General features: G+C 55.6%; 9 protein-coding genes across 9 annotated transcripts; 5 read left to right on the top strand and 4 right to left on the bottom strand.

Annotated features, from left to right (window-relative positions):
* Window positions 1-215: 215 nt before the first annotated feature.
* Window positions 216-1,241, top strand: VDAG_03991 (uncharacterized protein; the record flags this gene model as incomplete). The annotated part of the gene is made up of 2 exons (XM_009654075.1): window positions 216-531; window positions 715-1,241. The coding sequence occupies 2 exons, from the start codon at window positions 216-218 to the stop codon at window positions 1,239-1,241; spliced, it is 843 nt and encodes a 280-aa protein (XP_009652370.1).
* A 341-nt stretch (window positions 1,242-1,582) lies between these two features.
* Window positions 1,583-3,092, bottom strand: VDAG_03990 (uncharacterized protein; the record flags this gene model as incomplete). The annotated part of the gene is made up of 2 exons (XM_009654074.1): window positions 1,583-2,836; window positions 2,901-3,092. 2 exons carry the CDS (start codon window positions 3,090-3,092, stop codon window positions 1,583-1,585), a joined length of 1,446 nt encoding a protein of 481 aa, XP_009652369.1.
* A 2,213-nt stretch (window positions 3,093-5,305) lies between these two features.
* VDAG_03989 (alpha,alpha-trehalose-phosphate synthase) lies at window positions 5,306-6,883 on the top strand (the record flags this gene model as incomplete). Its single annotated transcript, XM_009654073.1, has 1 exon — window positions 5,306-6,883. One exon carries the CDS (start codon window positions 5,306-5,308, stop codon window positions 6,881-6,883), a length of 1,578 nt encoding a protein of 525 aa, XP_009652368.1.
* A 674-nt stretch (window positions 6,884-7,557) lies between these two features.
* Window positions 7,558-10,203, bottom strand: VDAG_03988 (vacuolar import and degradation protein; the record flags this gene model as incomplete). Its single annotated transcript, XM_009654072.1, has 2 exons — window positions 7,558-9,989; window positions 10,185-10,203. 2 exons carry the CDS (start codon window positions 10,201-10,203, stop codon window positions 7,558-7,560), a joined length of 2,451 nt encoding a protein of 816 aa, XP_009652367.1.
* Window positions 10,204-10,727: 524 nt separating this feature from the next.
* Window positions 10,728-12,889, bottom strand: VDAG_03987 (prenylcysteine oxidase). The gene is made up of 4 exons (XM_009654071.1): window positions 12,653-12,889; window positions 11,964-12,484; window positions 11,820-11,912; window positions 10,728-11,769 (listed from the first exon to the last, which is right to left on the bottom strand). The coding sequence occupies exons 1-4, from the start codon at window positions 12,750-12,752 to the stop codon at window positions 10,816-10,818; spliced, it is 1,668 nt and encodes a 555-aa protein (XP_009652366.1). The 5' UTR covers window positions 12,753-12,889; the 3' UTR covers window positions 10,728-10,815.
* Window positions 12,890-13,218: 329 nt separating this feature from the next.
* VDAG_03986 (T-complex protein 1 subunit zeta) lies at window positions 13,219-15,077 on the top strand (the record flags this gene model as incomplete). Its single annotated transcript, XM_009654070.1, has 5 exons — window positions 13,219-13,260; window positions 13,318-13,412; window positions 13,466-13,487; window positions 13,548-14,784; window positions 14,839-15,077. The coding sequence occupies 5 exons, from the start codon at window positions 13,219-13,221 to the stop codon at window positions 15,075-15,077; spliced, it is 1,635 nt and encodes a 544-aa protein (XP_009652365.1).
* A 536-nt stretch (window positions 15,078-15,613) lies between these two features.
* VDAG_03985 (uncharacterized protein) lies at window positions 15,614-16,977 on the top strand (the record flags this gene model as incomplete). The annotated part of the gene is made up of 2 exons (XM_009654069.1): window positions 15,614-15,739; window positions 15,808-16,977. 2 exons carry the CDS (start codon window positions 15,614-15,616, stop codon window positions 16,975-16,977), a joined length of 1,296 nt encoding a protein of 431 aa, XP_009652364.1.
* Window positions 16,978-17,288: 311 nt separating this feature from the next.
* On the bottom strand, window positions 17,289-18,192 carry VDAG_03984 (uncharacterized protein; the record flags this gene model as incomplete). Its single annotated transcript, XM_009654068.1, has 2 exons — window positions 17,289-17,820; window positions 18,029-18,192. The coding sequence occupies 2 exons, from the start codon at window positions 18,190-18,192 to the stop codon at window positions 17,289-17,291; spliced, it is 696 nt and encodes a 231-aa protein (XP_009652363.1).
* Window positions 18,193-18,643: 451 nt separating this feature from the next.
* Window positions 18,644-21,275, top strand: VDAG_03983 (DNA ligase; the record flags this gene model as incomplete). Its single annotated transcript, XM_009654067.1, has 2 exons — window positions 18,644-19,547; window positions 19,738-21,275. 2 exons carry the CDS (start codon window positions 18,644-18,646, stop codon window positions 21,273-21,275), a joined length of 2,442 nt encoding a protein of 813 aa, XP_009652362.1.
* Between the last annotated feature and the right edge of the window lie 371 nt (window positions 21,276-21,646).

Below are 21,646 nucleotides of genomic sequence, written 5' to 3'. Positions count from 1 at the left end.
GACGGTGAGGCTTTTCGCAAACAAATCGTGGAAGGATAAGCCTGTCGCGGCCTACGTCGAGAGGAGCGAGATGTCTATATATTGTCCGTCGCACCTGTGTCGGGTGTTACTATTTCGCAGCTATTCATCATCATTTGCCAACTTCCTTCACTCTGCTCTTGTATCTTCCTAAGCATTCTGAAATCCTCGTCTTAACCCAATTTCAGAGATACAGAATGCTCCCCCTGCTCACCCTCCCTGCCCTTGTGGCCGTCGCGGCTGCCACGACCCCTTTCCGCACCCACAAGAACACTGTCCCCTTCAACAGCACCGTACCTGCAGCCCTCTTTTCTCTCGCTCGTCGACAGTGCGACGTTGCCTGTGGCGAAGGGTCATGCCTCGAGACTGGCCAGACTTGTTGCGATGAGACCATCGGCTCATACTGTGAGGCCGGCTACGTGTGCAACCCTGACGGGTGCTGCCCTGAGGGCGATATCTGCGACGGACCAGCCGAGACGTGTATTGATGAGACGGAAGCCCTCTGCGGTGTTTGTACGTCTTGATTTCTCTTTATCTTTCAGACTCCAAACTCCAATATGTGGTGTGCTGTGCTTTCGGCAGCCCCTTTTCCTCTCCGGCCCCACCCCTACTTTCTTCTGTCTCTTCTTCATGGTTGGCTTGTTCGTTCCCACCCTTTAAAGAAGCCCAGTTCGACTAACCCAGCTGTTGAAAAAGTCTGCATCCCCGGTGATGCCCAATGCTGCAACGGTGATGCGGGTCAGTTTTGCGAAGCGGGTAGCCTCTGTGTGGAAACCGGCTGTGAGCCCATTGACGGCGGCCCTGTTGACCCTGTCGACCCTACGGATCCAACAGGCCCTACCGACCCTACTGGTCCTGTCGACCCTACGGATCCCACCGGTCCCGTGGATCCTGCCAATCCTACCGACCCTACGGATCCTACGGATCCTGTGAACCCTACCGACCCGACCCCGACGCCCGGCACCGGGAACGGCAGCGGTGGAAACAACGGTGGCAGCAATGGAGGCAATGGCAACGATGGAAACAACGGAAGCAATGGCAATAATGGAAATAACGGCAACAACGGCAACAACGGCGCCAATGGCAGCAACGGCGCCAACGGTGCCAATGGTAGCAACGGCAGCAATGGGAATAGCAACGGCAACGGCTCGAGCGCAGGTCATGTTAGCAGCCCACAGATGGCGCTTCTCCTGCTTGTCTTCGGAGCCTTGCTGCTCCTATAGGATAGCCGCGGACTCTGTTCGTCGGTGGCATGTCTTGTATTTCATCGTGCACATAATCAGTCGATTCTTTGGCTTGAGCGGTCGTGCGCAGGGACTCACGCCAAGGACTGGGCTGGACATAATTGGACATCGAATTTGCAAATAGATCAACTGTGAGAGAGTCATCACAACATGCGCCTCAAAACCCGAACGAAGGTAAATGTGACGAATGGAGCAAGGATCAGCCATGCCAAGTCAACTTCACCATGAGATCAGGACACAGTTTTAGCGGTCAATGCCAGGGACAAACAATAAGATGCACATCGTCCGCCGCCGGTGACAGAAAGCAAAGCTGACAAACATCACCCGCTGTCATCGCTTCCCGACTCGTCATCGTCATCGAGGAACGCCAAGTCTGCCTGCGCCCCGGATCGCCCCCGCGCTTTCGACGACACGCCAAAGTCTTCATCCTCCTCCTCACTGCCATCGTTTCCGCCCCCCTCGCTCGCTCCGCTGCCCTCGTCGCTGGCGTCTTTCACCGCCACCTTGGCCTTGCTCCTCGAGGCCCGCCCTCCGATGCCCCAGGCGGCGTCCATCTCCTTCACCGCCTCCAGGTCTGCCTCGAGCTCGCGCCTCTCCTTGATTTCTCGCGCCCTCGCCTTCGAGAACCGCCCGTCCATACCCGCGTCGCGCAGCATCCCGCGCAGGTGCTTGATCTTGGCCTTCGGGTCGCCGCCGCACCCCCGCAGCTCGACGCCCCAAACCTTGCGGATCCCGCACTTGACGAGCTGCGATTGCAGCTTCTTGACCTCTGCCTCGTCCGGGTCATCGGAGGCGGCGGCCCCGCTCTTGCGCGGCGCGCGGGGCTTGGCGGGCGCCGCGTCTTTGGACTTGGCGCCGCGCTTCGGTTTCGGGGGCTCGTCGAGGACGTCGGAGAGCTCACTAGACTCGGCGTCCTCGGCGTCGGGTTTTGGCTTGACAGTTGGCTTGTCTCCTTCATCCTTGCCAGACGGTGACTTTGCCGGTTGCTTCTTGGGCTTCACTGGTGTCGCTTTCTTGACTGGCGTCGCCTTCTTCGGCTGTGGCTTGGCCTTTGCTTTCGGCTTTGGCTTTGGCTTTGGCGATTCGTCCATCACGTCCGAGAGTTCGCTGTCTTCGTCTGGGGGCGCATCCGAGAGCGCACTAGATTCGTCTCCTGGCGCCTCTTCGTCCTCGTCGTCGGACACGGTCTTTCTCTTTTTGGCGGGCTTCTTCGGCGCCGGGCCAGCCTTGCGCTTCTTTGTGGGTCTGGGCTCTTCTTCGCTGTCGTCTTGACTCAAGTCGTCCGAGTCGTCGCCGTCTGATCCAAAGTCGTCCTCTGGGTCATCGCTCTCCGGCTCGCTGTCGAGAACCTTGTGTGGCTTGCGGGCACGTTTCGCCTTGGGTGGCGACCCATCCTCCTCGTCAGACGCAGCCGTCTTGCGCGTCTTGGAGCGCGCCACGGCCTTCTTCTTCTTGGGAGGTTCCTCGTCGTCGTCGTCCGCGGTGTTCTTGCGAGGCTTCGGCGCCGGGGTCGGGTCGGTCTTTGGCTTGGCGGGAGAGCTTTTCTGCTGCTGCGACGCAGTGTCGAGCGACTCCTGTTTGGTTCCGATCAGCACGCTATCGCCGATACAACATCGTATGCACAGCGGGGGGACGAACAGCTACTTCCTTGATGAGAGCTCTGCTGCGAGACTTCCACTCGGGCTCCGAGAAGAAGCCCTCCTCGAGACTGAGCTTCTCCTCGGTAAACTTGCGAATGTAATTGACGGTGAGGTTATCGCGATTGATGCCAGACACCTCGCGGACGGCGTCCCGGATGGCGGCCTCGATCTCTTGCTTGGACAACGCCATGGCGAGCAGGCGGGGCTAAAATACGGAGCCGGGTTGATAGTGTGACACGTCCCCTCACGATAACAGGGCAATTATAAAATACACCAAAGTCGGTACTGATTCGCAAAGAAGACGCATGGAGGACAGGTGCTGTTGCCGTCGCGTGAGAACGCGTCGCGATGATCACGATCTGCAATAGGGCAATAGGGATCCGGGGGAGAGAGCTTGGACGCTGGTGCCCCGCCGCATTAGGCTTGAATGGAGTCCTGCGTTCTGGTCCAAGCTCCCAAGCTCTTCCTCGTGTGCGCTCCTCGGTCAGCTGGACGAATGTCACTTGCTCGGTGAGAGCGCGCACACCGATCGCTCAACATTCGACCTGCTCTCCATGTTCATTCGGGCCTTTATCTCGGCGGCTTCACGAATACGGCTGCACAAGAAAAACACATCACCAGAAAAAGGCCCCGCTCCGTGTGTAGCTACCTATATATCGCAAGCTAGGTACAACAAATACGCAGGCATTGCACCCTGCGTCATGCCAGAGCCCTCGGGAGGACGCGGCTTGGGCAGCCGGGCGTGCGCGTTCGGGCCCACGCTGCAGGAGGCTTTCGTCCGGGTTAGAACAGGGAAAAGGGCGGCGGGCGGAGGGGTGTGGCCGGACGATTGGACCCAAGGCCATTGCAGCAGTCTGCCGTCTCGGGTTACTTGTATAATTCCCTCGTCTCTCAGCCGTGCGCTCCGTGCATTGAGTCTGTACTTGATTGCTGCACGACGACCGGATGATAAAGCCCGCTGCTGGGTTGGACGAGGTTTCTGTGACGAGGACTTGACACCTTTGGCTACGGAGAATGCTAGGAGGTCCGGTACTTGTCTTGTTGGCCTGGTTCAGAGCATTGGGTCTTACGAGATTCTTAGTTTGTTTTTGTTTGATTGACTGTCAAGAATATTCACGGCTGCACTCGAGAGACGGCACCCAGAAACAGCCTGGACGTACACAGTACACTGCAGGGTGTGCCATGCTGCAGGAGACCCTTGAGGTATATATGCGAGGCACGCTGCTTACTTGCAGCAGCTTTTTTTTGGAGGCCTGCCGGTATACTTCATCCTCCTCGATCAAATTTGCGGCAGATTGTGTCAGAATGGCGGGCGGCTAGTCGGGCCTTGAGCTGCTGATGCTGTTCCGGGTTGCAAATGAGATGTGATGTGTGGCCTGGCCGGAGAGATGGTCTTGGAAATGAGGACGTTGCTTTCGCCTCATATTGCTCCGTGCCTAGGTACATCAGGTAGATGTGACCAGCAGAGACTGGAAAGTTCCGTCTGGATAATCACCTCCCAACTGTTGGCCTAGGTGCGTTGGCGCCGTTAGACGGCAGGACAAACGATGGGCTGGCGGCCCAGTGTTACGGCTCGCCTGGGACCACCTCACCGCTGGTAAGCTCCCGAGATGCCTTACCGTACCTGACATTGTACATGTATTGCTCGGCGTGGTGACGTTTCTGATTGTCCGCCAGATCCAGGCCCTACAGCACCCATTTTAGGTATCCGCTAGGGAGATGGGGTTCGTTCAGCTTGCCGATCCGTCATGCCCTCCAAGCGTGGGCTTGGAGGGGGGCAAGAGGGCAAGGGGGGTCATTCATGGACATGAGGCTCATGTCGCTGGACATTTCATATGCCGTGAAATCAATGCCGTGATATCTTATACCGTGAATCAATGCTGTGAAATCAATGGACATCAGAGAAATAATGTCGAACTGCACATCCGTCTTCTCCGCGTTCCACTGTTTTCCAAAAAGTCAAACGGCTATCGTCCCTCCCGTCCCCTGTTGAGTCCCCTCCGCCAGGTCCTCTCCGGGCGCCTCAGGGCCTGTACCCAGCCTCGCCAGCTACACACCCCCTGCCACCATTCCACAGTGGCACCCCCCCCCCATGCCCCCCATGCCCCCCTTGGCCCTGCCCCTCCATCCATCTCGTCATAAGCTCCGGGCCAAGCTCCCGGTGTACCAAGTTCCCCGCCATCTACTTGAACGTCCTTTTTCTTGCCTTCACTGCCCGCCTTCAGCTTCTTCTGTTGCCGCCAGCCCTCTTCCTCTCTGCTCCAGCACCCCACCCGCCACTTGAGGCCCACGCCCTATAACCTCGAATTACCACCACTCTCTTGCCTCACGACCTGTCAATCAGACGACTCTTCCACGCCTCCGAACCAAGCATCATCCGACACAAACACGCACACACACACCATGCCTGCTCTCCTCGAGCAAGACGCCGCTCCGCCCGGTCGTCTCCTCCTGCTGTCGAACCGCTTGCCCATCACCATCAAGCGCGAGGAAGATGGCAACTATCAATTCTCCATGTCCTCCGGCGGTCTCGTCACTGGCCTCAGCGGTCTGTCCAAAACCACAAGCTTCCAGTGGTACGGCTGGCCTGGCCTCGAGGTTCCCGAGGCAGAAGTCGCTGGCATGAAGCAGCGCCTCAAGGACGAATACGGCGCCCACCCCGTCTTCGTCGACGACGACCTCGCCGACCGCCACTACAACGGCTTCTCCAACTCGATCCTCTGGCCCCTCTTCCACTACCACCCCGGCGAGATCACCTTTGACGAGAGCGCCTGGGCTGCGTACCAGGAGGTCAACCGCCTCTTCGCCAAGACGGTCATCAAGGACGTCCAGGACGGCGATCTGATCTGGGTCCACGACTATCACCTCATGCTGTTGCCCGAGATGCTGCGTGAGGAGGTGGGAAACTCCAAGAAGAACGTCAAGATTGGCTTCTTCCTGCACACACCCTTCCCCTCCTCTGAGATCTACCGTATCCTGCCTGTGCGCGAGGCCCTTCTCGCCGGCCTCCTCCACTGCGATCTCATCGGCTTCCACACCTACGACTATGCTCGTCACTTCCTGTCCAGCTGCTCCCGCATTCTCTCAACACCGACGACACCCAACGGAGTCGAGTTCAAGGGACGCTTCGTCACCGTCGGTGCCTTCCCCATCGGCATCGACCCCGAGAAGTTTGTCGAGGGCCTCCAGAAGCCCGTCGTCCAGAAGCGCATCGAGGCCCTGAAGCGCAAGTTTGAGGGCGTCAAGCTCATCGTCGGTGTCGACCGCCTCGATTACATCAAGGGCGTGCCCCAGAAGCTCCACGCCCTCGAGGTCTTCCTCACCGAGCACCCCGAGTGGATCGGCCGCATCGTCCTCGTCCAGGTGGCGATCCCGTCGCGCCAGGACGTCGAGGAGTACCAGAACCTCCGCGCCGTCGTCAACGAGCTCGTCGGCCGCATCAACGGCCGCTTCGGCACCATTGAGTTTATGCCGATCCACTTCCTTCACCAGTCCGTCTCCTTCGAGGAGCTGACGGCCCTGTACGCCGTCTCGGACGTCTGCCTCGTCTCCTCGACCCGCGACGGCATGAACCTCGTCTCGTACGAGTACATCGCCACGCAGCGCGAGCGCCACGGCGTCATGGTCCTCTCCGAGTTCACCGGCGCCGCCCAGTCCCTGTCCGGCTCCCTCATCGTCAACCCCTGGAACACCGAGGAGCTCGCCAACGCCCTCCACGACGCCGTCACCATGTCCCCCGAGCAGCGCGAGGCCAACTACAAGAAGCTCGAGCGCTACGTCTTCAAGTACACCTCGGCCTGGTGGGGCCAGTCCTTCGTCAACGAAATGACCCGCCTCTCCTCCGACGCGAGCCACCAGCCCAAGGCCATCGGTACCGTCGCCGGCAGCGTCGCCGCCGGCGCCCAGGCCGTCAAGGGCGCCGTCGAGGGCATCTTCAACAGCGAGGTCGCCAAGGCGGAGGCCGAAAAGGAGGCTGCGTAGCCGACGGCGGGACGAGGGGGAAAATGGGCAAGGCTGACGCTGGCAGGCCTTGCCAAAGATAGACATGACGAGCGCTGGACGGGCGCATCACGAAGCAGGGCGTTGCATGGTTTTCTTCTTTTTGTCAAGCTTTGTATATCCTCGTTTTATTTTCTATGTGATGCGAGGATTTTCACTCCATAGGGCAATCTTTTAACTCGTGTCTTCGTCTCTCGTTCAAATTGACTATCTACTGGTCTGTGATGCCTCCCCTGTCAGCCAAGGTCTTAAAAAAGCCCGCGTTAATCCCTTGGCTGAACCTCCATCAAAGCAAAACATGCCACACTTTGTAACTTGCAGATCTTCATCAATCACAAAAGACGCACAGAAAGCCAGTCCTGAAACTCGATTCTCATGTTCTCGTCACCAAACTACGTTCTGGGACCGCAAAGGTATCTCAGCCAGACAAAACACAAAGGGAAACAAAAAGGAGAAAATAAGTATCAGAAAAGAAGAGGCGAAGAAGCGAAATCCCACCCCCAAACCACAAAACAACACCAGTCCAAAAGCGCATCAACTAACCCAAAGTCAAGGGTCGAGCAGTCAAGGCAAGACCCAACCGTCACCAGAGTGAACTCCATCTTCCCACAACCTCGAGCAAATCATCCCAAATCATCCCCCACCCATTCAGTCCCTTAGTACGGTGAGTTGACAACCTCGTCTCGACCAAGCTTGTACCGCCCGCTCCTCGGCGTGCCGATACGACCCGAACTCTTCCGGCCGCCCGACACGCTGAGCCGTCCAAAATCGCCAGCGATGCTCTCGCGTGTAGGCCGCTTGAGCCCGCCCTTGCCAATCATGTTGACCTCGTTCGGCAGCGCGACAATGACGTTCTTGTCGGTGCCGAACTGGAAGTCGTCGGCCTTGACGTCTTCGGTGTACCGCTTGATGAGGTACGGCGCCTTGGCGCCGCGGAGCACCTTCTTAAGATTCCATTCAATGATGTACGGGCCCGTGGCCGTGATGATGCTCGTCTCCTCAACGCCCTCGCCGGCATTGAACCGCGCGGGCGTGAAGCGCACCGGCTTGCCCGTCTCGTGCGAGAATTGCGCAACGTGCTCGGGCGTGAGCGCGAGACGGCGCGGCTGCGGCTTATCGGCGGCGGCGAAGGGCTTCTCGAAGCCGAGTTTGCCCTCGTTCTTGCCCGTCTTTTGCATGGCATCGATGAGCAAGATGTACGTATTACATGTCGCGAGCACCCAGCGGCCGTCCGCGGAGACGTCGAGACCAATGATAGCCTCTCCAAGAGCCGGGATGTGTGTTTTGGCGTTGATTCCGAGTCGATCAAAGAGACGGACGTCGCCCTTGTTGGAGGCCACGGCAATGTGTCCCTTCTCGGTGGTCGCCATGGCGGAAAATTGGTTCTTAGAGGCATACTGCTTCAGCTGCGATTCCACAAGCTTGTCACCCGATAGACGAGGATCGATGCGGTAGAGTGCATTGTGAGAGACACCGAGGAAAGTGGGTTCGTGCGTCATTTGGGCGTACTTGTTCTCGGGCGCGAACGTGACAACAGGAATATCTTCGTGAACGTTCCATTCGTCAACAACCTTGCCGTACTCGAGATCCATGCGGTACAGCTTATTGGGGTCTGTTTGATGTTGGAGAATCATGTTGCGATCCTCGTTGTGCAACATGACTTTCTTGGGGCTGAACAGAACACCCTTGGGCGTCTCAACTTTGGAGATGTTGGTCGAGAACTCGAGCTTGTCGTTGTTTGTGTGCTTGAACACGCCAATCTTCGAACCGCGCACAACGAACGAACGGTCATGCTTGTAGCCAACAGCAAGCTGCGAGTTGACGTTGCCATCCTCGTCTTTGGTGACAACGTCCTCATCCTCTTCATCGCTGTCGTAGTGTTCGCTTTGCTGACCAGGGTCGGCATCCTCATACTCAGGCTCTTCGACCTCCTCCTCTTCCTCTTCCTCCTCTTCGGGTGTGTCTTCCATCTGGAGGTCGTTGAATGCGTCGGTGACATATTCCTGTTCACGCTCCTTAATCTTCTCCCATTTCGTCTCGTTCAGTTGCTCCCAGAGACAGCGAAGCAGACCTTCCTGGAAACGCTCTAGGGTAGATTGATCCTTGAAGCGAAGGAGCCACGAGTACGCCGAGCCGTCGGGAGTAAATTGATTAAAGATGAAGGAAAGGAATTCAAAGTTGAACACCGGATTGATGTCAGCAACAATGGGAATTCCGAGCCAATCACGATCCTTGCCCTCAACCTGCAACCAATACTGCCACTTGCCGACTTCCGTGACAATTGCGACAACGGAGGCGTCCTGCTGTATGAACGATCCCGAGACAAAATCGTAAAAGTGAAGCTCTGCATTTTCTGCCGCATACGTCGTAAGCGCCTCTGGCGCCTCGGCAGACACGGCTGGAGGGCCAGGTTCCTTCTTTGCCTTCTCAGCAGCCGGAGGTGGGGTCTGTTCACGCTGGGCGGACGTGTTGGCCGAGTTGCGGCTGGTGCGGAACATGCTGTCGGAAGATTCAATCGAGCGGGTTAAAACGGGGCTATGCAGAGGGCTCGCAGGCGGGATAGCGGGCTCGTCGTAGAACTCGAACTGACGGAAGTCGTCGTTGGAGGCGGTTGTGTGTGGCTTCCGGTATTTGCGTTCGTACTGGCACTCCTTGGCGATGCGCTCGAAGGATTCGGCTTGCGCAGTAGAAACGCTGTTGTCGCAAACAAACTCGAAGACGTCACCCGTATCACCGCTGAGGTCCCGCCAAGCGATAACCTTCTCGGACCCTTCACGAATCTCGACGCGGAAGTGGAGGGCTTCGTCGAGCAGAAATGTCTTCTCGTCTCGTTCGGCAGACAGCGCGTCAATCTCGGCGTCCTCTCCTTCTTCTTCAGCAAGTAGTTCAGCCTCGCCTTCCTCGTAGACTCTCTGGATCACTAGTTGGTATTGGAAGTCTTGGCCGGTACGTCGAATTTGTGCCGTCGCGTCTTTAAAGATGAGTTCTGAGTAGCCCTTGGGTGACAGAGGTCGGACGAGGTACAGCTGGCCTTGCGGCAGTTCGATCAACGATTCTTGGCTTGTAGATCCGAAGATGAGTTTGCCAACTGAATGCGCACAGAGTTAGCGATGATAGACTTCGTGACTGGGATAGAAAGAAAGTCTGGAGAAATGGGCTGACGGACGAAATGGGATGTCGAGGGGGAAAGCGAAATCGCGACTGCTACAGCAACCACGGGTTGGCGCCAACGAGAGGGGAAGGTTGCGAACAGGGTGCTGTTATTTGATGCGGGGCAACGTACCGTTTCTGAGGACAAACATGATGAAGGGTGGTGAGGCTGTGATGTGGAATTTGGGAGAAGCAGAATTTGTAGGTCAAACTCGCATGCCCAGATCAGAGATCTCCTGTCTCTTTCTTGTCGATGTTGGCAAGGAACAAAGAGCAAGCACCTTCCAACAGCAGGCCGCGACGTGGTCGACTTGTGGCGGGAGAGAGGTATCACTGATCTGCGGCAGGAACCGTGTGGGAGAAGCCTGCTGCGTCATAATAAACACTGTCGGTTTTTTTGGTTGGAGGGGTAAACCTTGTGGCGGTGCGTGACCAGATTTCGCCACATTCCAGCTGCCTAGCGTGCTACGATCACGTGCATCACATGCCTACCCATCCTGGTGCCTGTGTCTGTGTAAGACAGTTATGTCATGGCGGACAGCTTCAAGCTTGCATGAAGTCCTGCTGCCTTGCTTTGGAGCGAAGTGGGAGACACACGTTCTGCAACATTTCAAAGTGGAACTCCGCTTTTAAGCATCAACTGTTGTGATTTCTAGCTCCCGCTTCCATTTAATATAGTCAAGTGAGGCAGATGATGTAAAATTGTAAGACTAAACGCCACGGATTATAAATATTAAAAGGTAACAAGCATCGCGATCTAGGAATCAGAGCTCTTGCTGGACCACCTCGTCAGCCACTCCGAGCACTTCCTGCACAGTATCCTCAGCCTGGTTCTCAACAGCAGGAGCCTCAAGCGCATTCTTCTCGGCATCCGCCACGAGCTCATCTGCAATGAGCCTGGCAACGTTCTTGCCCATTAGGGCGCTGGTCTCCATGGTAGAGATGAAGCTCTCAATACCTGAAGTATAGTACAGCCCGTTGCCGAGCGCGGGCTCCTGGAACGTAATGCGAGGGTATTCCATAGGGTACGAGTGAAACGCATGGGGGTAGTACCACGAAATAGGATCGACAGTGACTGTCTCACCCTCAACGGCCTCCTTCTGCTCTGAAATAAAAGTATCAGGCACCTTGACACCAAGAAGGGCGGACAAGAACTCTGGGGTCAGCTCTGCGGGCGAAAAGATTTTGTATGCAAACTCTTCCTTCAGTGTCTTCGGGTTGACGATGGTCCTCAGAGTGCTGACAGAATAGAAGCCAGCCTTGCCAGCACCAGCGGATCCAGGTTTGGGGAGTTCCTCGCTTCCAAGCGTGGTAAGAACCGTACCAGGCGCCTTCGAGTCAGCCGGTAAGCCAAAGTAAGTAGGTGACAGCAGGAAAGGCGAGCAAAAGAGAGTAACATGCAGTCGCGTGTAAGGAATGCTGTCGATGGTCTTCAGGACATCTCTCTCGGCGTCAATGTCAGCAAACTGCCAAGGCGTTGCAATCACCACGTTGTCGAAGGCTGTTTGGTGCTGCTTTGCCGTCTCCGCACTAGATCCCGTGGCTTTAGTTGAGATAAGGTACTTTGCTGGCGCAGCCTGGTCCGTCTGGTTCTTGAGGGTGATCGATGCGACCGACGTCTGCTGGTAGACCGTGGCGTTGCTGTGCTCCAGCATGCTGCTGAAGATCTGCCAGTTGCCGCCGACCACCTGTGAGGCGCCCTCTGGAGCCATTGAAACCTTGGGAATAGTCAGTACGGCGGCGCAATGACTATGACTGTGCATTTTACCATAGTCTCAAGGCCGTGAATGTAGGGGAGGTTGGACGCGTAGTTCACGCGAGTTGCAGCCTGCATGATTTCGCGAGCGAACTGTTCGGAAATCTACATCAAGATGAGTAACCAAGCCTTAAGTTCGAATTCGGGGATACCGACGTCATTTTTTGCAAGGAACTGGGTTCCAGTGATGCCGGTGATCTTGAGAAGACCCAAGTCTTGTGCCACCTGGGTGAGAGACTGAAAAGGGAAGTGAGGTGCTTCGTAGATCTGGAGAAACGCAGCAACGGTAGACTTGACGAGATTCTGCGCTTTGTAAGGGGCAGTTCCATACTTCCAGAAAAGCTTGGCCAAGTTCCACCAGCCCCAAGAGCGATCATCCTGGGTGAAGACGAACTTTTCGCCGTCCCAGATGCCCAACGTCTCGCCACTACCGGACTCGGGGTCCTTTAGTGCAAGGTTGAAGTCGCGGGTCGCATTAATCAGAATGTAATTAGCGTCAACGAAGATTGAAGCTCCGAGCTCGATGGGCTCGCTGGGGCTATCATAGGCGTTGACGGTTAGCGTTCGGCCGCCGATTCGATCCGTTCGCTCGAACACGGTTATGTTCACGAGAGACCCGTCTTCTTCGGCAAATTTGCTGAGATAGTAAGCCGCCGCAGATCCACTGGCACCAGCACCTAAGACTCGTGTCAGCTACGGCAAGGTCGCGCGCTGGCTAGTAGGCTTCATCTTCATAGGATCCTTGGAAGACAGGAACAAAACGTGACATAGAGGCCTTGTGACACAAACGCAGCAACAAGTCTTGGCTGGTATGAGTTATGAGATGAGTGAAGGACATCACGAACCAATGATAGCAACCTGCTTGACGCCCCCATCTTCAACAACGTCAGCTGCGGGGGCAGTTAAACTGAAGGCCGAAAGGACCGTAGAGAGCTTCCAGAACATGGTGTCGTATGGCTACGAGGAACAATTAGATAGATTCAGATACTAAGGAGTGTCAAGAGTTGGCTGTTGATGGCTGCTTATAACACAGTCCTTCGACACGAAGCTGGCTGATGAAAGATGTCAGCAGAGCTGTCTGTGATGAAGCTGGTTTAAAGGGGCCACGACGACTGGGAGGTACAGGGAGAGCTATTGTGGGGTCAATGGACCCTGCATGTCGCGTTACGGCACGAGGTCACGTGCGGTACTCACCGAGCACCCATCGTTCACCGAGTCACGGTCGAATCTGTTGGAGCCTTCTGTTACCCACTGACCGCCCTCAACCGCAAGGCAGAAAAAAGTTCCCGCATTTTGGAGCTTCCACACATGGGTCAACCACGCCGGAAGTGCCACCAGCCCAACGTCGACAATCTGTACGAGCTTATTGCGACTACACCAACCTCGACATCGCATTCCACAACTACCCAACATGTCTGCCGCACAACTTTTGAACCCCAAGGCCGAGTCCAGAGTCCGTCATATCCACCCCTTTCGCCTCTGTGTGAATTGCTTTGCTAATCCGTCGTAGCGGCGGGGTGAAGCTCTAAAGGTCAACATCAGCGCAGGAGAGGGCCTCCAGGATGTACTGAAGTCCAACCTCGGCCCCCTCGGCACCATCAAGATGTTCGTATTGCCGACTTCAACGTGGTAGTGTTTTGCTAATCAGTACTACACAGGCTCGTCGACGGCTCCGGACAAGTATATCTCGACCTACGCCCCCGCCGCCCCTGAGAATCCGCTAATCCCTTGGCCCCCTAGATCAAGCTCACAAAGGATGGCAACGTCCTGCTCCGCGAGATGCAAATACAGAACCCGACTGCCGTCATGATCGCTCGCGCCGCCACCGCGCAAGACGATATTTGCGGTGATGGCACTACATCAGTGGTGCTGCTCGTTGGGGAGCTCCTCAAGCAGGCCGACCGATACATATCCGAGGGCTTGCACCCGCGCGTCATCACTGATGGCTTCGAGATCGCCAAGAATGAGGCCCTCAAGTTCCTCGAAGACTTTAAGCTTCCCAAGGAGGTTGACCGTGAGCTGTGCCTCAACGTCGCCCGCACCTCGCTGGCTACCAAACTCAATCCCACTCTGGCCACCAGGCTGACACCCGCCATTGTCGATGCGGTGCTTTCCATCTACCAGGCTCCCGCTAAGCCTGATCTGCACATGGTTGAGATCATGAAGATGCAGCACAGGTCAGGATCTGATACCCAGCTCATCAAGGGCCTCGCCCTCGACCACGGCGCCAGGCACCCCGACATGCCCAAGCGTCTCGAGAATGCCTTCATTTTGACTATGAATGTCAGCTTGGAGTACGAGAAGTCGGAGATCAACTCAGGGTTCTACTACTCTAGCGCGGACCAGAGGGACAAGCTTGTCGAGAGCGAGCGCCGGTTTGTGGACTCGAAGCTCAAGAAGATTGTGGAGCTAAAGAAGGAGGTTTGCGGCAACGACCCAAAGAAGAGCTTCGTTATTGTCAACCAGAAGGGTATTGATCCCCTGTCTCTTGACGTGCTGGCGAAGAACGGCATTCTAGCCCTGCGCCGCGCCAAGAGGAGGAACATGGAGAGGCTCCAGCTTGTTTGCGGCGGTATTGCTCAGAACAGCGTGGATGACCTTACCCCCGACGTCCTCGGCTGGGCTGGTCTCGTTTATGAGCAGCAGCTTGGCGAGGAGAAGTACACCTTCATCGAGGAGGTGAAGGACCCCAAGTCCGTCACGCTCCTAATCAAGGGACCCAACGCACACACCATCACTCAGATTACGGATGCCGTCCGCGACGGTCTGCGTAGCGTTTATAACATGATTGTCGACAAGAGCGTGGTTCCCGGCGGTGGCGCTTTCCAGGTTGCGTGCGCCGAGCACCTCAAGAGTCATGACTTCCTCAAGACGGTGAAGGGCAAGAGCAAGTTTGGTGTCGAAGCGTTCGCGGACGCCCTCCTCATCATTCCCAAGACCCTGGCTGCCAACGCCGGCCATGACGTGCAGGATGCTCGTAAGTCAATTGTTATGTACGGAAGGAGATGAAATAACTAACTTGCCATTCTAGTTGCGGATATGCGTGACCAGTGCATTAACGGCGAGGTCGTTGGTCTGGATCTGTCGACTGGTAAGTCGATGGACCCCGAGCTTGAGGGTATCTTCGATTCCTTCCGTGTGCTTCGCAACTGCGTTGCATCAAGCTCCAGCATCGCCTCGAACCTTCTGCTTTGCGACGAGCTCCTCAAGGCTAGGCAGATGGGCAGGCAAGGTGGCCCTGGCCCTGGCATGGATGGCCCTGAGCAGTAAATTAGATGATGGGTACGAGTTTCACAGGTCTGGCATGATAGATGAAAAGGCGCTGTACTTTAGACGAGTCGACCCTGGAATGATATCCTTCATGTGCTTCACGAACTTTAAATTGAACATAGGACAAGTCGAAGCGATGTACTTGAGGTTGAAGAGCGAACAAGTGTGTCCGCGGCACTGACGAGGGCACCAATCGCCTAGTTCATCCACACATTACGGTGGTATGCTGCCCATGATGTCAATCCAGGAGCACCCAGAAAAGAGGCTACGAGCAAGCCAACTGCCGAGTAGCATCATATTCTGCTCGTCATTGAAAACATAGGGAACAATAATTGTCATGAAAGTCACGTAGGTACCTTAATGCAAAGGACAGGAGAGCTTGTCAAAGGTGCTTCTGGTTGCACTAGAACGCCGTAGGATTGATAAGATAAGCCCCGCGCCAAAGACAACTTCAGGTCCCTCAGAAGCAAAAATTTAGAGCCCCGCGGTGCGACAATCCCAGCAGCCAACTAACTGGGGAAGACTATAGAAGCATAATGCCTTCATACGACAGTGATTCCGACGTCGATGACGCCAAGTCATTCACAGAAACCAGTGTTCTTCTCGGCTACGCATCCAAAGACGCAGGCGAAGACTCTATCAGTCGCTTGGGGGGCTCACCAGTAAGTTTAGCTTTACCCCTCCATCTCAATGCGCCCAACCAAACAAACATTCTAACCATGTGACGCAGGAATGGCTCAACCCGAATGCAGCGCCTTCTGCCAGCCTTGCAAGATGTAAGGTGTGCAACGAGATGATGGTTCTTCTTCTCCAACTGAACGGCGAGCTCCCCGAGAAGTTCCCTGGCCACGACCGTCGCCTCTACGTTTTCTCCTGCCGGAAGCAGGCCTGCCGTCGCAAGCAAGGCAGTATTCGCGCTATCCGAGGTACAAAAATATCAAAAGAGGCTGCTGCCTCTGCCGCACTTGCGAAAGAAGCGAAAGAAGCCGAGGACGCTAGGAAGAAGGCCGAGGCCAGCAAACCAAAGAATGACGACCCTGGGTTGGGAGAAGCCCTCTTCGGTGCCAAGCCAGGCGCATCGGGCGCTAACCCCTTCGCTTCATCCGCGAATCCCTTTAGCAGCAACAGCGCGAGCGCGAGCGCCAGTGCCAACCCTTTCAGCTCCGGAGCATCGAACCCCTTTGCCTCTACGCCAGCGGCGCCGAAGCCCGATGCGCCCAAGGCCGAACCTCCCAAGGCTGAGGAGGTGACGCCCAAGGAACTCTCCAAAACCTTTGCCGAAACCCTGTCCCTCAACAACACACAAAAGCCTGTCGGGCCTCCCCCTGCCCCTGAACCCTGGCCACAGGCTGCCAGGCTGCCGAAACCTTACCCTGTTTCTTATCTTGCTGAAGCAGACTATGAGATTCTGGAGCCCGAGGCACCGGCTGTGCCGCAGAATGTGAGCATGGATGTTGACGATGCCACTGCTGATTCAGGCCCTGGATCAGGTATGGATAAGGAGGTCTTTGAGTCTTCTATGGACGCCATTTTCCAAAAGTTCGCGGATCGCCTGGCGCAGAACCCGGACCAGTCGATCAGATATGAATTTGGGGGTCAGCCACTCATCTACTCCAAGAAGGATGCTGTTGGTAAAGTCCTCACCGCAGCTGCAGCCGTGGGTCGAAGCGGCATGCCCGGATGCGGTAACTGCGGTGCCGGGAGGGTGTTTGAGGTGCAGTTGACGCCACAGGCCATCACTGAGCTCGAATCAGAAGAGCTTGGACTGGAAGGTATGGACTGGGGCACGATCATCGTTGGCGTGTGCGAGGCAGACTGCCAGGAGAGGACCGTTGGGGAGGGCGAGGCCGGATACCTGGAGGAATGGTGTGGTGTGCAATGGGAGGAACTTCAGCAGTAAGTTGGGGTTGGCGTGATGCTACTGTTGACATGAGCCCCATCTAAGATCTTTCACGGCCTGCATTGAAGGGCGTTTTCGAAGGGCGTTTTTGAAGGGATTCAAAAGCATACACAGAGCAAATGACAACGATGAGCAAGCCACATAGTGACGTCCAAGAGTGCGTGAAATTCATGACCATTTGAGGCCCAAGCCTCCAGCTTTTCGCATCCCTCATGTGCGGGCCTCCATGACATGACCCCTAATTCCAAAGCAGGTAAAAACGCCGATGATTGCCGCCATGCTTCCCTGCCCAAACTCCCCCGACGGAGCTCTTACGCGGTTTCCTCCCATGTCCTCCGAATAACCCTGGAGAACATATCGATACCAACATCCTCCCTGATCTCGGCCTTCTTGGCCTCGTTCTCGGGGTTGCTGGGGATGATGACTTCGCCGTTCTCGACCTTCCAGCCGCACACCTCGGTGACGTACTTCGAGGCCGCGTCACCTTCAAGGCCGAGCCATGCCTCCAGCTGAGAAAGGCTGACCTGGCGGTAAGCCTGGGACAGGAGGACGGCGACGTTCTGTCGGATGATGTCTTCGAAGCCAGCGATGTCGGCGATCAGGTCGGCGACAAGGTCGTCGCCGTCGACGGCATTCCAGAAGCGCGCGTATTCGGCACCCTCGAGCCAGTTGTTCAGCGATCGCAGCTTGCCAATGGCCTCAGCGAGCTCGCCTTGGGCGGCGGCGGTGGGGTGGATGATGTGCATGGCGAGGCTGAACTGAGAAGAGGGGAACTGGGTCATGGCCTTGACCAGGATGTTGGTGACGACCTCATCCTTGGTGCGGTCGGGGTTGAGCTGGTACCTAAGCGTCGCAAAAGCGGGGATTAGCGATGCGATCTCGCGACACGTAGGCTGATGAGTGGATTGTGCAGGACGATGTGCTCAGTAACACTTATGTTCACTTCAAGCAGCAAAGCTGTTTTCAGGTAATAGGAAACGTTGACTAGTCATCATGGCATTCGATAGAGGAGGCTGGAAGGCTGTGCGCATCGCGAAAAGGGGGCACTCACAGCTTCAGGAGCGTTCTGTTGGCATTGCAATCGGTGTACTTTTGTTCGCACTGCTCGGTGAGGTAGGCCTCAAGAGTGCCTACAGCCTCGGGGTTGTATCGCTCAAGGCCATTGATAATGTTGACAATATAGTCGGGCCTCTCGGACGGATCTTCGCCGTTCATCTTGAGAGAGTGTCGGCGGCTGTCGTCGACGTCGTGATGTGGTTTGGAGGGGGCTCGATGGTGGGGCAGGCGTGGAAAGATTTCCAGCGTCGACGTTGGGTTGTGTGCGCTGCACACACAAGTGGATTAGGGCCGGAACACGGCAAAAGATAAACCCGGATCAGGGGTCTGTCTGGTCGTGAACCCACACGTCAGCCTAGCGCACGTGCCTTCGTGTGGAGGTCGCGACACTGCGTCATCGACTGACACGCTCCAGACCAGTGGCTATCATTTGTAGTGCAGTATTTTGTCTCTTGACTCTGAGGTCATTGGCGTTCTCAATCATCCAACTGCTTTAGACCTTACAGTCGCCATAGGCTTGTGTCTCATACGTGTAATCGTTCGCCTCATATTACGCGCTTACCATGCGAACACCACGCGCATCACGAAATCCACCGCCTCCGTGAGCAACATGCCGAGTCCAACGAAGAAGCGGAAGCTCAACAAGGATGCAAGTGGCCCAACATCGCGTGGTCTTGAGTATTTCTTCTCGAAACAGAAGCAAGGCGATGCATCAGCTGCTTCTACACAGCCACAACCGAAGCAGGATGTTGGCGAGGCTCCCAGAAGTGAACAGGAATTCACCGATGAGGAGCTAGCCCGGAAGCTCCAAGCTGAATGGGATAGCGAGGTTCAAAATACCGAAAGTCTCTCGACAGAGTCTCAGCTAGTCCCGCGTTGTAGCGCAAGCCCAGCTCTCGATCCCAGTTCTACCGGTTCAGCTCAAGTCGCGATATCAGCCGCCACACCTGTGGAAGAACCCAAACTTGCAAGCACAGCACCGAAGACTCTGTCACTCTCATCTGTAGCCGTAGCTGGAGACTCACTTTCTTCAACCATACCCCTGGATCAGAGCCCTCTGGTTTTCGACCCTTCGGAGTATTCATCGCACCTAAAAGATCACTGGGCTTCCGAAGGTGGCGATGCCTCATATGCCCTGCTCACGAGGTGTTTCATACTGGTCAACAGCACGCAATCAAGGATCAAGATAGTGGACACTCTCGTGAACTGCATCAGACTTATCATACAGACAGATCCTGAAAGTCTCCTCCCCGCTGTTTGGCTAGCGACGAACGCCATTTCGCCGCCCTATATTTCCTTGGAACTGGGTCTCGGTGGGTCAGCCATATCCAAAGCTCTGAAGCAAGTTTGTGGGCTCAATGGACCGTCGCTGAAGAATCTCTACGACAAGTACGGCGATGCGGGAGATGTGGCTTTTGAAGCCAAGAAGAAACAGAGCTTCACGCTTCGGAAGCCGAAGCCGCTGACCATCAAGGCTGTCTACCAATCTCTGGTCAAGATTGCGAACACCCAAGGTCAGGGCAGTGGTGAAGTGAAACAGAGAATTGTCGATCGTTTGCTTCAAGATGCAAGAGGTGGCGAAGAAAGCAGGTATATTGTTCGTACACTTTGCCAACATGTGAGTCTGTGTCTTGTTCGTTCTCGAAATCATCTGGCTAATGTGTCAGCTTCGCATCGGCGCTGTTAAAACCACGATGCTAATAGCGCTTGCCCGGGCGTTTTCTCTGACTTCCCCGCCTGGTGCAGATTTCGCTGTCCGCGACAGGGGCAGCCTCGCCAAGTTAAAAAAGGAGGAGCTTGCCGAGGTTTGGGCAAAAGCGGAGGAGATTGTAAAAGCCTGCTTCGCGAAAAGACCAAACTACAACGACCTCGTACCCATTCTTCTCGAGATTGGTGTTTGTGATGAGCTGCTCATCCGCTGTGGGCTCACCCTGCACATTCCCCTACGACCCATGCTCGGTAGCATAACGCGAGATCTGACGGAGATGCTTACCAAGCTCCAAGGCCGGGATTTCGCCTGCGAGTATAAGTATGACGGCCAGCGTGCCCAGATTCACTGCGACGCCAAAGGAAAAGTAAGCATCTTCTCGAGGCATCTTGAGCTGATGACGGACAAGTACCCCGACCTGGTTGCCCTCATGCCGCAGATTCGGGGTGAAGGTGTTGACAGCTTTGTGATGGAGGGAGAGGTCGTGGCAATCGACCGACAGACGGGAGATATGAAGAACTTTCAAGCTCTGACCAACCGCGCGAGAAAAGATGTCGCAATCGGGAGTATTCAAGTCGATGTCTGTATGTACTCCTTCGACCTGATGTACCTGAATGGGGAGCCACTACTCGACAGGCCTTTCCGCGAAAGGAGAGAGCTCCTTCGGTCGATGTTCATCGAAGTCCCCCACCAGTTTACATGGGTCAAGAGCCTAGACGCTACTTCGCAGGATTCCGACGCAGTGCTCGACTTCTTCAAATCTGCTACCGACATCAAATGCGAGGGTATCATGGTTAAGATCCTGGACAATTTGACCGAAGTACCTTGCCAAGGGGGCGAAGTTGACGCTCCTGTGGATGAGATGGAGGAACCGCAGACACCTTCGAAACGTAAGGCTCCGGGGAAGATTGCTGAGAATGACACGAAAAAGAAAACGCGACGTAAACCACTGCTGGCAACCTATGAGCCCGACAAGCGACTCGACTCATGGCTTAAGGTCAAGAAAGATTACAACGCAAGTTTCGACACTATTGACATGATTCCTGTGGCTGGTTGGCATGGCCAAGGGCGCAAGGCCAAATGGTGGTCGCCGATTTTGCTTGCTGTCCGCAACGAAGACAGTGGCTCATTCGAGGTTGTGTGCAAATGCATATCAGGCTTTACCGATACCTTTTACAAAGCTAATCGGGAGTTTTATGACGACGGTAGCGGAGGAAGCGGCGTGATACAAAACATTCGTTCCTCGAAGCCTGCATTTATTGAGTACTCCGGACCGGAACCGGACGTCTGGTTTGAGCCGCAGGAGGTTTGGGAGATGGCGTTCGCGGATGTCACGCTCAGCCCGACATACACAGCAGCAATAGGCTTGGTGAGCGAAGAGCGGGGCTTGAGCTTGCGATTTCCGAGGTTCTTGAAGAAACGGGATGACAAAGGCTTGGATGAGGCGAGTACAAATGAGTTTCTGGCCTCGCTCTTCAGGAAACAAGAATCGAAGGCGATACCTGCGGCGGTAGATGCGGCAGAGGATGAATGATTTTCAGCTTTACCGCCACTGATGAGACAATGCGAAGCTTTGAGACCAAAAGCAGCATATAGGGGAGTCGAGCGCTCATAGCTGGCTCGAAACAACGCCATCTGCCAATATCATTCGAAACCACTGTGACATCCTGCTCAGAATAAACCTGAATCATTTCACAGCATTCATCCGCTGAGCCACCAGGCTGAAGACGGCAACTGATCCCATGAAAAGTACTGCGTTGTAGAACTGTGCCGAACGTCAGTTATCATTCTTTTGCCGGTTTGTTGTACATACCGCTTTTCTGGAGACCGCGCGCTCCTCATCATCTGTCCGAGACTCAATAAAAAGTCGCCGCAGGTTTGGAAAGTTCGCCTACCAAGTCAGAA

This window comes from Verticillium dahliae, genomic scaffold (assembly GCF_000150675.1).
Source record: "Verticillium dahliae VdLs.17 supercont1.6 genomic scaffold, whole genome shotgun sequence".
Classification (NCBI taxonomy): domain Eukaryota; kingdom Fungi; phylum Ascomycota; class Sordariomycetes; order Glomerellales; family Plectosphaerellaceae; genus Verticillium; species Verticillium dahliae.
This window is presented reverse-complemented; position numbering and strand designations above follow the sequence as displayed.

Excerpts from the sequence above, each read along its gene's own strand:
- VDAG_03987 (XM_009654071.1), bottom strand. The coding sequence starts at position 12,752 with ATGTTCTGGAAGCTCTCTACGGTCCTTTCGGCCTTCAGTTTAACTGCC. Across the intron at positions 12,485-12,652 it reads CAAGCAGGTTGCTATCATTG|GTGCTGGTGCCAGTGGATCT; the intron begins GTTCGTGATGTC and ends CACGAGTCTTAG. Across the intron at positions 11,770-11,819 it reads TTCACGGCCTTGAGACTATG|GTTTCAATGGCTCCAGAGGG; the intron begins GTAAAATGCACA and ends ACTATTCCCAAG.